The 17,742-nt window shown below is 45.7% G+C and overlaps 1 protein-coding gene across 1 annotated transcript; it reads right to left on the bottom strand.

Annotated features, from left to right (window-relative positions):
* Positions 1–1,775: 1,775 nt before the first annotated feature.
* LOC135534170 (aspartate aminotransferase, cytoplasmic-like) lies at positions 1,776–13,524 on the bottom strand. The gene is made up of 8 exons (XM_064961282.1): positions 13,111–13,524; positions 8,098–8,279; positions 7,208–7,331; positions 5,498–5,610; positions 4,690–4,794; positions 3,543–3,693; positions 3,071–3,236; positions 1,776–2,027 (listed from the first exon to the last, which is right to left on the bottom strand). The coding sequence occupies exons 1-8, from the start codon at positions 13,217–13,219 to the stop codon at positions 1,823–1,825; spliced, it is 1,155 nt and encodes a 384-aa protein (XP_064817354.1). The 5' UTR covers positions 13,220–13,524; the 3' UTR covers positions 1,776–1,822.
* Positions 13,525–17,742: the final 4,218 nt, after the last annotated feature.

Genomic DNA, 17,742 nt, shown 5'->3' with positions numbered 1-17,742 from the left:
AGAGGGTGGGAGGAAGGAAAGAGAGGGAGGAAGGAAAGAGAGGGAAAGGAAAGAGAGGGAAAGGAAAGTGAGAGAAAGGAAAGAGGGAGAAAGGAAAGAGGGAGAAAGGAAAGAGGGAGAAAGGAAAGAGAGAGAAAGGAAAGAGAGAGAAAGGAAAGAGAGAGAAAGGAAAGAGAGAGAAAGGAAAGAGAGAGAAAGGAAAGAGAGAAAGGAAAGAGGGAGAATGGAGGGAGGGAGAAAGGAGGGAGGGAGAAAGAGGGCGGAAGGAGAGGGAGAAAGAGAAAGAGAGAAAAAGAGAGGGAGGAGAGAAAGAGAGAGAAGGAGAAAGAGAGAAAAAGAGAGGGAGAAAGAGAAGGAGGGCGGAAGGAGAGGGAGAAAGAGGGCGGAAGGAGAGGGAGAAAGAGGGCGGAAGGAGAGGGAGAAAGAGGGCGGAAGGAGAGGGAGAAAGAGGGCGGAAGGAGAGGGAGAAAGAGGGGCGGAAGGAGAGGGAGAAAGAGAGGGAGACAGAGAGGGAGACAGAGAGGGAGACAGAGAGGGAGACAGAGGCGGAAGGAGAGGGAGAAAGAGAGAAAAAGAGAAAGAGAGGAAGGGAGAAGGAGAGGGAGGAAGAAAGGAGAGAGAGAAAGAGAGGGAGAATGTTAGGGAAAGAGTATCTATGTTGATCATGTAATCCAATCTGCTTAGAAAAGAGAGGGGGAGAGAAAGAGGAAAAATATCTAAGTTGTAGAATTGTATCCGTGTGTGAGGATCAGCGTAGTTGAGGATCAGCGCGTGAGGATCAGCGTAGTTGAGGATCAGCGCGTGAGGATCAGCGCTTGAGGATCAGCGCGTGAGGATCAGCGCGTGAGGATCAGCTGTCGTAGGATCAGCGCGTAATCAATCGTGTTAGGATCAGCGTAGTTGAGGATCAGCGTGAGGAAAGAGGTGAGGATCATCTAAGTTGAGGAAGCGCGTGAGGATCCGTGTGTGAGAATCAGCGCGTGAGGATCAGCGTAGTTGAGGATCAGCGCGTGAGGATCAGCGTAGTTGAGGATCAGCGCGTGAGAATCAGCGCGTGAGGATCAGCGTAGTTGAGGATCAGCGTAGTTGAGGATCAGCGTAGTTGAGGATCAGCGTAGTTGAGGATCAGCGTAGTTGAGGATCAGCGTAGTTGAGGATCAGCGTAGTTGAGGATCAGCGTGAGGATCAGCGAGTTGAGCGTGATGTTTCTGTAACTTAATGGGACAATCTCCATTAAGAACTCAGTCAGTCCCTCCACAAGCGCCAGTCTCATACTGCCCCGGGCATCATTTCATATTTTAGTAAAACAACAAAAACGCCTGGTCATAAGTGTGATTACAGGTGCACAGATTATGACCGGTCTGCTCGGAGGTGCCTGGGTACATGTCTGTGTGTTTGGGAAACTCTTACAGTTCAGTCCGGTGAAGCTTCAACATGCCGGTCTGCTAGGAGAGGTGCCTGGGTACATGTCTGTGTTTGGGAAACTCTTACGGTTCAGTCCGGTGAAGCTTCAACATGCCGGTCTGCTAGGAGGTGCCTGGGTACATGTCTGTGTGTTTGGGAAACTCTCTTGGGTTCCAGTCCCGGTGAAGCTGAACATGCCGTCTGCGTGCCTGGGTACATGTCTGTGTGTTTGGGAAACTCTTACGGTTCAGTCGGTGAAGCTTCAACATCTGCTAGGAGGTGCCTGGGTACATGTCTGTGTGTTTGGGAAACTCTTACGGTTCCAGTCGGTGAAGCTTCAACATGCCGGTCTGCTCGGAGGTGCCTGGGTACATGTCTGTGTGTTTGGGAAACTCTTACGGTTCAGTCCGGTGAAGCTTCAACATGCCGGTCTGCTAGGAGGTGCCTGGGTACATGTCTGTGTGTTTGGGAAACTCTTACGGTTCAGTCCGGTGAAGCTGAACATGCCGATCTGCTGAGTGATGTGGTCCCAGGTGCCGGGTGTCCCCAGAGCAATGAGCTTAGCCTTCAACTGGTCTCTCATCAACAATACACGGTCAGCCATGGTCTTTACATTACCCTTCCTACAGGGGGAGGAGGGAGAAGAGAGAGAGAGAGAGAGAGATGGTTAGTTCAGCCTTCAGCTGGTCTCATCAACAGGACGTTACCCTTCCTACAACCACGGGGAGTGGGACAGCTTCAACACTCTATATCACTGATCTGAATGAGAACGGCAGTCTTAGAAAATCTGCCACCAACAGAACGTGGCTTACAACAATCCCCAATAAGGAAGCACAGTTATTAAAGTCCAACAATCCCCAATAAGGAAGCACAGTTATTAAAGTCCAACAATCCCCAATAAGGAAGCACAGTTATTAAAGTCCAACAATCCCCAAGAAGGAAGCACAGTTATTAAAGTCCAACAATCCCCAATAAGGAAGCACAGTTATTAAAAGTCCAACAATCCCCAATAAGGAAGCACAGTTATTAAAGTCCAACAATCCCCAATAAGGAAGCACAGTTATTAAAGTCCAACAATCCCCAATAAGGAAGCAGTTATTAAAGTCGAACAATCCCCAATAAGGAAGCACAGTTATTAAAGTCCAACAATCCCCAATAAGGAAGCACAGTTATTAAAGTCCAACAATCCCCAATAAGGAAGCACAGTTATTAAAGTCCAACAATCCCCAATAAGGAAGCACAGTTATTAAAGTCCAACAATCCCCAATAAGGAAGCACAGTTATTAAAGTCCAACAATCCCCAATAAGGAAGCAGTTATTAAAGTCTAACAATGGAGCAGCTGTTAAAACCTGGACTGTACCACTCAGTGAACCTCTCAGGGTTAACTTAGAAGGGAGTGTTGTTGGACTGTACCATTCTGTGAACTCCTCGGGTTTAACTTAGGAGTGTTGTTGGACTGTACCATTCTGTGAACTCCTCGGGTTTAACTTAGGAGTGTTGTTGGACTGTACCATTCTGTGAACTCCTCGGGTTTAACTTAGGAGTGTTGTTGGACTGTACCATTCTGTGAACTCCTCGGGTTTAACTTAGGAGTGTTGTTGGACTGTACCATTCTGTGAAGAGAATTGGGTTGTTGAGTATAAAGGGTTATATTTTTGACCGTACCATTCTATGAACAGATCGGGGTTGTTGAGTGTGATGGCTACGATGCGCGCCCCCTGGGAGGGAGGGTTGGACCAGGTGGTCCTGACGATCTTCTCCATCTGGGACAGAACACGGGCCAGGTTGTCTTTATCCTGGGCCACTACCGTCAGGTTACCAACACGCTCATCTGGAGGAGGAAGGAACAAAATGGAGGATTAGCGTCAGAGAGGGTGTTTGACTGGCTGAGCGTTTGAGAGACAGAGATGAAAAATGTAAGCAAAAACTGTGGCCATTGGAACACAGCAGCAGACTGTGTGTGTTACATGTTGGTGTTCATGTTTAAGTATAATATATGCCATTTAACAGACATTTTTATCCACTTTACGTATGGGTGGTCCCGGGAATTGAACCCACTATCCTGCCGTTACAAGCACCATGCTCTACCACCGGAGACACAGAGGACCACGATGCACGTGTCTGTCTATAGACTCACTGTAGAGGCCAAAGTTCTTGGAGAAGGACTGGGCACAGAGCAGCTCAAATCCTTCAGAGACAAAGTAGCGGATGGCCCAGGCATCTTTATCCAGACTGCCTGATGCAAAACCCTGGTAGGCTGAGTCAAAGAACACAAACAGCTTCCTCCTCTGGAGAAGAGGAGGGAGGAGAAGGGACACACAGAGAGAGGAGGGAGGAGAAGGAACACAGAGAGAGGAGGGAGGAGAAGGAACACAGAGAGAGAGGAGGGAGGAGAAGGAACACAGAGAGAGAGGAGGGAGGAGAAGGAACACAGAGAGAGAGAGGAGGGAGGAGAAGAAACACAGAGAGAGAGAGGAGGGAGGAGAAGAAACACAGAGAGAGAGGAGGGAGGAGAAGAAACACAGAGAGAGAGGAGGGAGGAGAAGAAACACAGAGAGAGAGGAGGGAGGAGAAGAAACACAGAGAGAGAGGAGGAGGAGAAGAAACACAGAGAGAGAGGAGGGAGGAGAAGAAACACAGAGAGAGAGGAGGGAGGAGAAGAAACACAGAGAGAGAGGAGGGAGGAGAAGAAACACAGAGAGAGAGGAGGGAGGAGAAGAAACACAGAGAGAGAGGAGGGAGGAGAAGAAACACAGAGAGAGAGGAGGAGGGAGAAGAAACACAGAGAGAGAGGAGGGAGGAGAAGAAACACAGAGAGAGAGGAGGGAGGAGAAGAAACACAGAGAGAGAGGAGGGAGGAGAAGAAACACAGAGAGAGAGGAGGGAGGAGAAGGAACACAGAGAGAGAGGAGGGAGGAGAAGGAACACAGAGAGAGAGGAGGGAGGAGAAGGAACACAGAGAGAGGAGGGAGGAGAAGAAACAGAGAGAGGAGGGAGGAGAAGGGAAAGAGAGAGAATTGAGAGGGAAGAAAGGAAAAACAAAACGTTACCCCAAAATATAAATGAGCCTGATGGATAATGGTTGGGACTATGAGATGTCTGTTGTCCTGGGGATTATTCATTAGTCTCAGACTGTCGTCACAGAACAGAAACTATTTCATACAAATGAAAGACTTTTTGCAATGAACACTAGAGTTTCTATTGAACAGACTCCGGTAGGTCCCTACCCGTTTGGTTCCGTTTGGTTCCTAGTGAATACACTCCTGCTGTCGCCCCTGTCTCACCTTCATGACCTCAGAGATCGTCTTCCATTCGTCAGGTGTGGGGTCTGTCCCCGTGGGGTTGTGGGCACAGGCATGGAGCACAAAGATAGAATGTTCTGGAGCGTTCTGACAAAATAACACACACCCACATCAATTATCAAGGACAGGATTAGGGATGTGCATCTGAAAGAATGTCTGCGTTCAAGTAATCTCATGAAAATGATTTGGAGTAGTCAAATGTTAGCGTGAAACGGGGCTGACGGCAAAACAGTTTGCAGGGTGTTATCGGTTGTTCAGATTACTGGTTGTTTTGATACACAACTGAAAACCTAGCTGAAATATTAAACGCAAGACGATCATCCATAGCTTGCTGTAGACTAAATTGTGCAAGATGTCGCTCTAAGTCCTCCCCCCCTCCATCCATCAGTCCATCCATCAGTCCATCCCTACCCAACCCTCCATCCATCCCTATCCAACCCTCCATCCATCCCTACCCAACCCTCCATCCATCCCTACCCAACCCTCCATCCATCCCTATCCAACCCTCCATCCATCCCTATCCAACCCTCCATCCCTACCCTCCATCCCTACCCAACCCTCCAACCCTACCCCCAACCCTACCCCTCCAACCCTACCCCCAACCCTACCCCCCAACCCTACCCCCAACCATACCCAACCCTCCATACCCAACCCTCCATCCATCCCTATCCAACCCTCCATCCATCCCTATCCAACCCTCCATCCCTACCCCCAACCCTACCCCTCCATCCCTACCCCTCCAACCCTACCCAACCCTCCATCCCTACCCCTCCCTCCATCCCCCTCTCACCTCCAGGTCATCCATTATACCGGTCACGTCCAGGCCTTTCTTTTCTCCGTCCCAGTAGTGGTAGGGGCGGATATCTTTAAACCCAGCATCAGAAAACACTGCATTGTGGTTCTCTATAGGGAGAGAAGCAGAAGGAGAAACAAGAAGGAGAAGATAGATAAAGAAGAAGAAGGTGAGGTGGTGGAGGGTATTTGTTCAGTATGTTTGTGCTCTTAAGGGGTTGATGACTCAATAGAAGTAGAATATGTTGATTGGGCTCTATGTGTCTGCTGCTGTGTCTCAGTTATCTAAACAGTCCTTATTGGCTCTACGCTTTTCTTGTCGTCTAAACAGTCCTTATTGGCTCTACGCTTTTCTTGTCGTCTAAACAGTCCTTATTGGCTCTACGGTTATCTTGTTGTCTAAACAGTCCTTATTGGCTCTACGGTTATCTTGTTGTCTAAACAGTCCTTATTGGCTCTACGATTTATCTTGTTGTCTAAACAGTCCTTATTGGCTCTACGGTTATCTTGTTGTCTAAACAGTCCTTATTGGCTCTACGGTTATCTTGTTGTCTAAACAGTCCTTATTGGCTCTACGGTTATCTTGTTGTCTAAACAGTCCTTATTGGCTCTACGGTTATCTTGTTGTCTAAACAGTCCTTATTGGCTCTACGGTTATCTTGTTGTCTAAACAGTCCTTATTGGCTCTACGGTTATCTTGTTGTCTAAACAGTCCTTATTGGCTCTACGCTTTTCTTGTTGTCTAAACAGTCCTTATTGGCTCTACGCTTTTCTTGTTGTCTAAACAGTCCTTATTGGCTCTACGCTTTTCTTGTTGTCTAAACAGTCCTTATTGGCTCTACGCTTTTCTTGTTGTCTAAACAGTCCTTATTGGCTCTACGCTTTTCTTGTTGTCTAAACAGTCCTTATTGGCTCTACGCTTTTCTTGTTGTCTAAACAGTCCTTATTGGCTCTACGCTTTTCTTGTTGTCTAAACAGTCCTTATTGGCTCTACGCTTTTCTTGTTGTCTAAACAGTCCTTATTGGCTCTACGCTTTTCTTGTTGTCTAAACAGTCCTTATTGGCTCTACGCTTTTCTTGTTGTCTAAACAGTCCTTATTGGCTCTACGCTTTTCTTGTTGTCTAAACAGTCCTTATTGGCTCTACGCTTTTCTTGTTGTCTAAACAGTCCTTATTGGCTCTACGGTTTTCTTGTTGTCTAAACAGTCCTTATTGGCTCTACGGTTTCCTTGTTGTCTAAACAGTCCTTATTGGCTCTACGGTTTTCTTGTTGTCTAAACAGTCCTTATTGGCTCTACGGTTTCCTTGTTGTCTAAACAGTCCTTATTGGCTCTACGGTTTTCTTGTTGTCTAAACAGTCCTTATTGGCTCTACGGTTTTCTTGTTGTCTAAACAGTCCTTATTGGCTCTACGCTTTTCTTGTTGTCTAAACAGTCCTTATTGGCTCTACGGTTTTCTTGTTGTCTAAACAGTCCTTATTGGCTCTACGGTTTTCTTGTTGTCTAAACAGTCCTTATTGGCTCTACGGTTTTCTTGTTGTCTAAACAGTCCTTATTGGCTCTACGGTTTTCTTGTTGTCTAAACAGTCCTTATTGGCTCTACGGTTTTCTTGTTGTCTAAAACAGTCCTTATTTGTTCTATGGAACCCAGGACTCCCTGGCTAAATCAATTCCATGTAAATGAGTTGGTTGAAGCTCTGCCCACTGACCCCAGGTTGGCGCGGAGACGTAGACGGGCGTGGCCGTGTTGTTGGTGCCGTTGTACCAGCGCCTCAGAAACTCCGCCCCGATCCTCAACGCACCGGTACCTCCCAACGCCTGGACCGCTCCCACCTGGAAAGAGAGAGAAAACGTCAACATTTGGGCAGGGCAAGGCAGAAGACTGTGTGTGTGTGTTTCCCAGTCCTACTACTCATCCCCCAGGATGTGTGTTTATGTTGACTTCCACCCCACAATGTAGAATTTGAGTTCCAGGAAGTAGAATTTAATTCAGTGCAATTCAAAGAGATTCGGCTGAGTCATGGAATGAGTTATACTGACAGGTCACACTTCCAGACACCAAATACTACATCCCTTTTTCCTGGAAACAATGTTCATCAACTCTCAACCTTAGTGCTTAGAAGAGACCATTATATTTACACCAACCATTTCATTTCTTTGGCTTCTTTTTGAAGGCCTCAGGGGTCAACTTGAGGGTTGAACTAATGCTGGGAAATGTAGTATTTCCCCCATATTTAACGAAATGTAAGTGATAAAATATGATAACCTGTATGTGAATATTCAAAGTTTTCTTTGATCATACATTTCAAGATTTTGTCCTGAAAATGGATTGTTTTATATGCATGTATATAACGACATGTTTGATGTTTCAGGCACAAGATGTATACTTGTACAGACTAGACCTAATGTAGAATAGAAGAGCCATTTGAAATTAATAGAATTTCACTCAATTCTATTTCCTTGAAGTAAAAATTGTAATTCTGTATTCTCCTAACAACTTCAATTCAATAATTCTATGGGAATTTATGAGGCATTCTCAATTCAATTCTGCCCAACTCTGGTGTCTATGTATATACATGTGTCCCTCCCTCCTACCTACCCTCCCGTCCTTGATGGCGGGGCTGTCATCGCCCAGGGCCACCTTGGAGGCAGCAGAGCGGAGCTCAGGGAGACCCAGGATGGGAAGATACTCGTGGTTCAGACTGTTGTCCTCCACTATCATCTGCTCTACCTTCTTCACTACGGGCAGGACCCACGGTAGACAGTCATCTGTACGGTAGGCTGAGGAGAGAGAGAGAGAGGAGACATTATATACTGTATCTAACTATCTAGGCAGGACCCATGGTAGACAGTCATCTGTACGGTAGGCTGAGGAGAGAGAGAGAGGAGACATTATATACTGTATCTAACTATCTAGGCAGGACCCATGGTAGACAGTCATCTGTACGGTAGGCTGAGGAGAGAGAGAGGAGACATTATATACTGTATCTAACTATCTAGGCAGGACCCACGGTAGACAGTCATCTGTACGGTAGACTGAGGAGAGAGAGAGAGAGAGGAGACATTATATACTGTATCTAACTATCTAGGCAGGACCCACGGTAGACAGTCATCTGTACGGTAGGCTGAGGAGAGAGAGAGAGGAGACATTATATACTGTATCTAACTATCTAGGCAGGACCCACGGTAGACAGTCATCTGTACAGTAGGCTGAGGAGAGAGGAGACATTATATACTGTATCTAACTATCTAGGCAGGACCCACGGTAGACAGTCATCTGTACGGTAGGCTGAGGAGAGAGAGAGGAGACATTATATACTGTATCTAACTATCTAGGCAGGACCCACGGTAGACAGTCATCTGTACGGTAGGCTGAGGAGAGAGAGAGAGAGAGGAGACATTATATACTGTATCTAACTATCTAGGCAGGACCCACGGTAGACAGTCATCTGTACAGTAGGCTGAGGAGAGAGGAGACATTATATACTGTATCTAACTATCTAGGCAGGACCCACGGTAGACAGTCATCTGTACGGTAGGCTGAGGAGAGAGAGAGGAGACATTATATACTGTATCTAACTATCTAGGCAGGACCCACGGTAGACAGTCATCTGTACAGTAGGCTGAGGAGAGAGGAGACATTATATACTGTATCTAACTATCTAGGCAGGACCCACGGTGGACAGTCATCTGTACGGTAGACTGAGGAGAGAGGAGACATTATATACTGTATCTAACTATCTAGGCAGGACCCACGGTGGACAGTCATCTGTACGGTAGACTGAGGAGAGAGGAGACATTATATACTGTATCTAACTATCTAGGCAGGACCCACGGTAGACAGTCATCTGTACGGTAGACTGAGGAGAGAGAGAGGAGACATTATATACTGTATCTAACTATCTAGGCAGGACCCACGGTAGACAGTCATCTGTACACCATCTGTATACAGGGCTCCAAAGTGGCGCAGCGGTCTAAGGCACTGCATCTCAGTGCTAGAGGCGTCACTACAGACCCTGGTACGATTCCAGGCTGTATCAAAACGGGACATGATTGGGAGTACCATAGAGCAGCACACAATTGGCCCAGCGTCACCAGGGTTTGGCCATCATTGGGAATAAGATTATTTTCTTAACTGACTTGCCCAGTTAAATAAAAATGTTTTAAAATACACACTGTACATGTCTGTCAGCCTGCCTGCGTGGGCAGGACCAATAGCAGGCACCAGGCAGTCATTTACTGGAGGCTGGAGAGACAAACAAGCATTACAGAGAACAATAGCCTAGTTATAATGAGCCTATTTAAAAATGTTAATGGTTGATACCAAAACAACCTTTCATAATGACCACTAGCAGGCTGCAACACTGCCATAGTGCAGCAGTATGTTCACTTCATGCAGTCTGCTGTCACACCCCGCTCTGCTGGAGGTCACCCTGGCCTGAAGAATAAGTGTGTGTGTGTGTGTGTGTGTGTGCACACGCATGTGACTTCCGAAGAGCTTCATTTCCCTCTCTAAGGAAAGCCTTTCAATGTCTCTCCTTTCCTGTCCAGGCCAGTGTGCTCTACCATTGAGGATCAAATTACAGCCGTTGATATTCCGTTACCAAAGTTCACAACAAATAGCTAGGCCAGCCAGCGAGGCTACACCAGGCCCTGGTCTAGTCTAAGGGGAAACTACAGACATGTAGCCTAGCTGGCTGGCCTACACCAGGCCCTGGTCTAGTCTAAGGTGAAACTACAGACATGTAGCCTAGCTGGCTGGCCTACACCAGGCCCTGGTCTTGTCTAAGGGGAAACTACAGACATGTAGCCTAGCTGGCTGGCCTACACCAGGCCATGGTCTAGTCTAAGGGGAAACTACAGACATGTAGCCTCGCTGGCTGGCCTACACCAGGCCCTGGTCTAGTCTACGGGGAAACTACAGACATGTAGGCTCGCGGGTTAGAAGCTACTTCTCTTTGTTGTTTTTTCCCCTTCCTGTAGTTCATTAATACCAAACACTGATTCATCAAGGTCACAAAACAAGCCCAACTAGTTTTTTTATAACAGTTCCTCAACACACCCTGTTTCTACTAGAATCAGTCTCTCACTACCAACAACAACCAGTCGATATTTTCCCAGTCCTGTGTGGTGTTATGAGGCTCTGGGTTCTGTAGATACTACCGAGGGAGTATGACCGGAAGTGACTTTCCCTAGCAGGTTGAGCTAACCCCATCCATTTCCCTAGCAGGTTGAGCTAACCCCATCCATTTCCCTAGCAGGTTGAGCTAACCCCATCCATTTCCCTAGCAGGTTGAGCTAACCCCATCCATTTCCCTAGCAGGTTGAGCTAACCCCATCCATTTCCCTAGCAGGTTGAGCTAACCCCATCCATTTCTCTAGCAGGTTGAGCTAACCCCATCCATTTTCCTAGCAGGTTGAGCTAACCCCATCCCTTTTCCCTAGCAGGTTGAGCTAACCCCATCCCTTTTCCCTAGCAGGTTGAGCTAACCCCATCCCTTTTCCCTAGCAGGTTGAGCTAACCCCATCCCTTTTCCCTAGCAGGTTGAGCTAACCCCATCCCTTTTCCCTAGCAGGTTGAGCTAACCCCATCCCTTTTCCCTAGCAGGTTGAGCTAACGCCATCCCTTTTCCCTAGCAGGTTGAGCTAACCCCATCCCTTTTCCTAGCAGGTTGAGCTAACCCCATCTCTTTTCCCTAGCAGGTTGAGCTAACCCCATCCCTTTTCCCTAGCAGGTTGAGCTAACCCCATCCCTTTTCCCTAGCAGGTTGAGCTAACCCCATCCCTTTTCCCTAGCAGGTTGAGCTAACCCCATCCCTTTTCCCTAGCAGGTTGAGCTAACCCCATCCCTTTTCCCTAGCAGGTTGAGCTAACCCCATCCCTTTTCCCTAGCAGGTTGAGCTAACCCCATCCCTTTTCCCTAGCAGGTTGAGCTAACCCCATCCCTTTTCCCTAGCAGGTTGAGCTAACCCCATCCCTTTTCCCTAGCAGGTTGAGCTAACCCCATCCCTTTTCCCTAGCAGGTTGAGCTAACCCCATCCCTTTTCCCTAGCAGGTTGAGCTAACCCCATCCCTTTTCCCTAGCAGGTTGAGCTAACCCCATCCCTTTTCCCTAGCAGGTTGAGCTAACCCCATCCCTTTTCCCTAGCAGGTTGAGCTAACCCCATCCCTTTTCCCTAGCAGGTTGAGCTAACCCCATCTCTTTTCCCTAGCAGGTTGAGCTAACCCCATCCCTTTTCCCTAGCAGGTTGAGCTAACCCCATCCCTTTTCCCTAGCAGGTTGAGCTAACCCCATCCCTTTTCCTAGCAGGTTGAGCTAACCCCATCCCTTTTCCCTAGCAGGTTGAGCTAACCCCATCCCTTTTCCCTAGCAGGTTGAGCTAACCCCATCCCTTTTCCCTAGCAGGTTGAGCTAACCCCATCCCTTTTCCCTAGCAGGTTGAGCTAACCCCATCCCTTTTCCTAACCTAAGTCTAACCTGCTACGTACATTTTCCCACCCTGCTGAGTAAATTCTCCTTACCTGCTATGAAAACGTCACTTCCAGTCGTAGCTGTACTCCTAGGTTCCCCAACTGGCCGAATTTGGCCCGCAAGCTGTTTTTTTTTTTGGGGGGCTAGCTCCAAATGATTTTGGAAATCTGTTCCAAAGTATTCCCACGCACAATAGTGAGATATGTGATCATATGAAAATATGTGATTATGTTCTAGTCAAATATTATATCTGTTTGGGCTTCTTGCCATAAATTTGCTGTCATCAAATGACCATTGGTCCCGGTGTAGAAAATAGTTTATAAGTCCTGTTGTTCTCCCTCTAGTCAGAACCATTGTTCATCTGTCTGTGTCTGTCGTTGTGAATATAACAGAGCGTGGTTTGGGGAACAGGTTGAAACAGTGACTGAGAAGATACAATCATGTATTCCCTACAGCCTTGGCATTGGAAGACTGATGAATGAAATGGATGACAATATAACCTAGTAGTGAAGGCAGAGTGATCTATTCCAAACCCAACACATGCATAACTATCTGTTCTGTACTGCATCCAGCAATCATTTTCTTTCCATCAGCTACAGAGCCCACTGGTCATAGAGATCCAATTCCTAATTCTATGGCAATGGTATTCAGACCTCATCTCCAATGTTTAGGACTGACCACAGACCTAGACCTTTTGGAAGGTGTGTCACCCTACGACTGGTGATAAGTTAACAGTTTATAATACACTTCTATTGCGGACTGCCTGATCTGTTCTGTATGGACCGCACGGGTTCTCGTAGAATCAATCATGAGGTCACATTGCTTTCCAGTGTCCACCAAATGTCAAACTCCAGAATGAGCAGCGTTTTATAAATGCTTTCATGATAGATACTAGCTAGATGCCCCTGAATTAGCAGGAAACTATGGCTGATATGTGCGGCAGTCTAGTTGCACTTGCTGTCACACTTCGACTAGTCTGTTAGCCTGCATGCTAACGAGGAAGGTCAAAGCCATGTTAGTTGGCAAGCATTCTAATATCATGCTACTCAAACTAGTGCCCGTGGTCCAAGCAGATTACCCGTCTGTGTTACACATTCTAAACGTAAGTTAGCATAGCTTGTTGGAGCTTCTCTCTCTTACCTCCGACTCCCAAATTCACCTTCTGCGCGTGAGTGTCCTCTCTGAAATCGGCAGTCAGTTTAAAAACGGCCACTGGAGGGGCTTGAGGTACTTCGGCGAATATAGACATGATTATAACGGATCCCGGTACAGAGCAGGAGAAGGGGAGAGAGTCGTTCTTGTTCAGTACCTCGCCGGTAGGCTGCAGCGGTGAGACAGGCGATTGAGCTTCACCTTCAAAGCGCTACAAGGTACCACTGTGAAGCAGGAAAGAATAACTAAGTACTTCCGGGTCAGAATAGAGAGACAGTGCAAAGCCTAAATGGTCAACAATTGTTTTGTGTGTGTTCTCATATCATTTATTGCACTATACGTTGTGCTGCATTGAAAGGGGGGTCCATTTTACTCAGACTTCTAGTTTCCAAATCTACAGAGTTTACACCCAGAGGAGCGCCCTGCCCCTTTCTTGCTAAGTATTGCTGATTCTTTCTGGCGGAACGGAGGTCTACAAGGCAAACTGGAACCAATGTCTGGAACGGGCGTCAACCCAATGACCAATGAGATAGCATGGAATACTGACCGGGGCTGCGAGACAGCCAATGGGAGCCAAGCATCTGAAAGGCCAAGGGCTCGTGCAGCTGTATGGCTGTGCACATGGAAATGATTAGGTTGTTTGAATAGGTGATATCAAAGCAACTGGATATAATTTTACATCCTGTATGTTGATATATATTTTAGCTACTGTACTTATCAAACGTATTGTATCTGACATTTTAGGAAAATATCATAATTGTGGCTTTAAGTCCCGAGAGCAAATTAGACACTGTCTGCAAGTGACTATACAGGAGATTATGAATAGATTCATAAAGATTCAATTACATCAAAATAAATAGCATAATGAGTAAACATAGTTCTGAATGTTTGATTACGGGCTATTAAACATATGCAATTACTCTTTGCGCCACTAGATGTCAGCCTTAGCTAGCAAAGCAAGATATGCTGTCATTTTATCCCAGGGTTTCCCAACACTGTCTTTGCATTTAATAAATATGCAGCTCCAAAAATAGTTTGGTGACCAATAATATTAACGGTTTACTTTGCAAGCTCACCAGCAACTGGGCATCAAGCAACAATAGGCCTACTGGTCTTTTGGTATGTACAATTTGCTTGAAATTGATAATTTAATTATTAAGCTTGCAATTCGGAACATGTTGTTTAAATTCATTATTACATAATCAAAATGTGTTGTAGACAAAATAAAGAAACGGGTTGTCTGGTCGCCTCAATAAATAGACACAGACTTGTAGTTGAACAAGTCATTGCATGTATAGATTTTTGTTTACTTGACTTGAAAAAACTTGTGACTGAATTCAACTTGACTGGCTCTTAGAATGAATAACTTGGAATTGACTGGCTCTTAGAATGAATAACTTGGACTTGACTGGCTCTTAGAATGAATAACTTGGACTTGACTGGCTCTTAGAATGAATAACTTTATACTGACTCTACACATCCACTCCCATACATTTATACTGACTCTACACATCCACTCCCATACATTTATACTGACTCTACACACCCACTCCCATACATTTATACTCCCATACATTTATACTGACTCTACACATCCACTCCCATACATTTATACTGACTCTACACACCCACTCCCATACATTTATACTGACTCTACACACCCACTCCCATACATTTATACTGACTCTACACACCCACTCCCATACATTTATACTGACTCTACACATCCACTCCCATACATTTATACTGACTCTACACACCCACTCCCATACATTTATACTGACTCTACACATCCACTCCCATACATTTATACTGACTCTACATCCACTCCCATACATTTATACTGACTCTACACATCCACTCCCATACATTTATACTGACTCTACACATCCACTCCCATACATTTATACTGACTCTACACACCCACTCCCATACATTTATACTGACTCTACACATCCACTCCCATACATTTATACTGACTCTACACATCCACTCCCATACATTTATACTGACTCTACACACCCACTCCCATACATTTATACTGACTCTACACACCCACTCCCATACATTTATACTGACTCTACACATCCACTCCCATACATTTATACTGACTCTACACATCCACTCCCATACATTTATACTGACTCTACACACCCACTCCCATACATTTATACTGACTCTACACACCCACTCCCATACATTTATACTGACTCTACACATCCACTCCCATACATTTATACTGACTCTACACATCCACTCCCATACATTTATACTGACTCTACACACCCACTCCCATACATTTATACTGACTCTACACACCCACTCCCATACATTTATACTGACTCTACACATCCACTCCCATACATTTATACTGACTCTACACATCCACTCCCATACATTTATACTGACTCTACACACCCACTCCCATACATTTATACTGACTCTACACACCCACTCCCATACATTTATACTGACTCTACACATCCACTCCCATACATTTATACTGACTCTACACATCCACTCCCATACATTTATACTGACTCTACACATCCACTCCCATACATTTATACTGACTCTACACACCCACTCCCATACATTTATACTGACTCTACACACCCACTCCCATACATTTATACTGACTCTACACATCCACTCCATACATTTATACTGACTCTACACATCCACTCCCATACATTTATACTGACTCTACACATCCACTCCCATACATTTATACTGACTCTACACATCCACTCCCATACATTTATACTGACTCTACACACCACTCCCATACATTTATACTGACTCTACACACCCACTCCCATACATTTATACTGACTCTACACATCCACTCCCATACATTTATACTGACTCTACACACCCACTCCCATACATTTATACTGACTCTACACACCCACTCCCATACATTTATACTGACTCTACACACCCACTCCCATACATTTATACTCCTATACATTTATACTGACTCTACACACCCACTCCCATACATTTATACTGACTCCTCACATCCACTCACATATAAGCTGCTGCTACTCTGTTTATCATATATCCTGATGCCTCGTCCCCTTACCCCTATACATACCTACCTACATCACTCTAGTATCCCCTTACCCCTATACATACCTACCTACATCACTTTAGTATCCCCTTACCCCTATACATACCTACCTACATCACTCTAGTATCCCCTTACCCCTATACATACCTACCTACATCACTTTAGTATCCTTACCCCTATACATACCTACCTACATCTTTAGTATCCCCTTACCCCTATACATACCTACCTACATCACTTTAGTATCCCCTTACCCCTATACATACCTACCTACATCACTTTAGTATCCCCTTACCCCTATACATACCTACCTACATCACTTTAGTATCCCCTTACCCCTATACATACCTACCTACATCAGTTTAGTATCCCCTTACCCCTATACATACCTACCTACATCACTTTAGTATCCCCTTACCCCTATACATACCTACCTTCATCACTTTAGTATCCCCTTACCCCTATACATACCTACCTACATCACTCTAGTATCCCCTTACCCCTATACATACCTACCTACCTACATCACTTTAGTATCCCTGCACATTGTAAATATGGTATTATTTCGGACCTTTTCAATATTTCCTATATATAGTACGCTTACTTACTTACTTTATTGTATATTTCATATTTGTATTATTTCTCATGTGTTTTTTCTTCCTCTCTTTCTCCCCCTCTCTCTCCTTTACTCTTCCTCTCTTTCTCCCCCCTCTCTCTCCTTTACTCTTCCTCTCTTTCTCCCCCCTCTCTCTCCTTTACTCTTCCTCTCTTTCACCCCCTCTCTCTCCTTTAATCTCCCCCTCTCTCTCTCCATTACTCTCCCGCTCTTTCTCCCCCCTCTCTCTCTCCTTTACTCTTCCTCTCTAACTCCCCCTCTCTCTCCTTTACTCTCCCCTCTATCTCCCCTCTCTCTCTCCATTACTCTCCCGCTCTTTCTCCCCCCTCTCTCTCTCCTTTACTCTTCCTCTCTAACTCCCCCTCTCTCTCCTTTACTCTTTACTCTCTGTGAAGTGTTTCACCTCTGTGTAGCTCCACTTATTTGGCTTCTGAAGAAAAGACAAGCATGTTTCTGCATCAGTGGTGACTTCTTTGCCACACACTTACCGCTTCACACACACACTTACCGCTTCACACACACACTTACCGCTTCACACACACACTTACCGCTTCACACACACACACTTACCGCTTCACACACTTACCGCTTCACACACACACTTACCGCTTCACACACACACTTACCGCTTCACACACACACTTGCAACTTCACACACACACCTTACCGCTTCACACACTTACACCTTCACACACACACACTTACCGCTTCACACACACACTTACGCTTCACACACACACTTGCTCACACACACACTTACCCCCTCACACGAGTACACACATATACACACATATACACACACATATATACACACACACACACACATGTACGCACACACACACACACACACACACACACACACACATGCACACACACACACATATACGCACACACACATACACACATTTACGCACACACACATATATGC

The sequence above is a fragment of the Oncorhynchus masou genome, chromosome 5 (assembly GCF_036934945.1).
Source record: "Oncorhynchus masou masou isolate Uvic2021 chromosome 5, UVic_Omas_1.1, whole genome shotgun sequence".
Classification (NCBI taxonomy): domain Eukaryota; kingdom Metazoa; phylum Chordata; class Actinopteri; order Salmoniformes; family Salmonidae; genus Oncorhynchus; species Oncorhynchus masou.
This window is presented reverse-complemented; position numbering and strand designations above follow the sequence as displayed.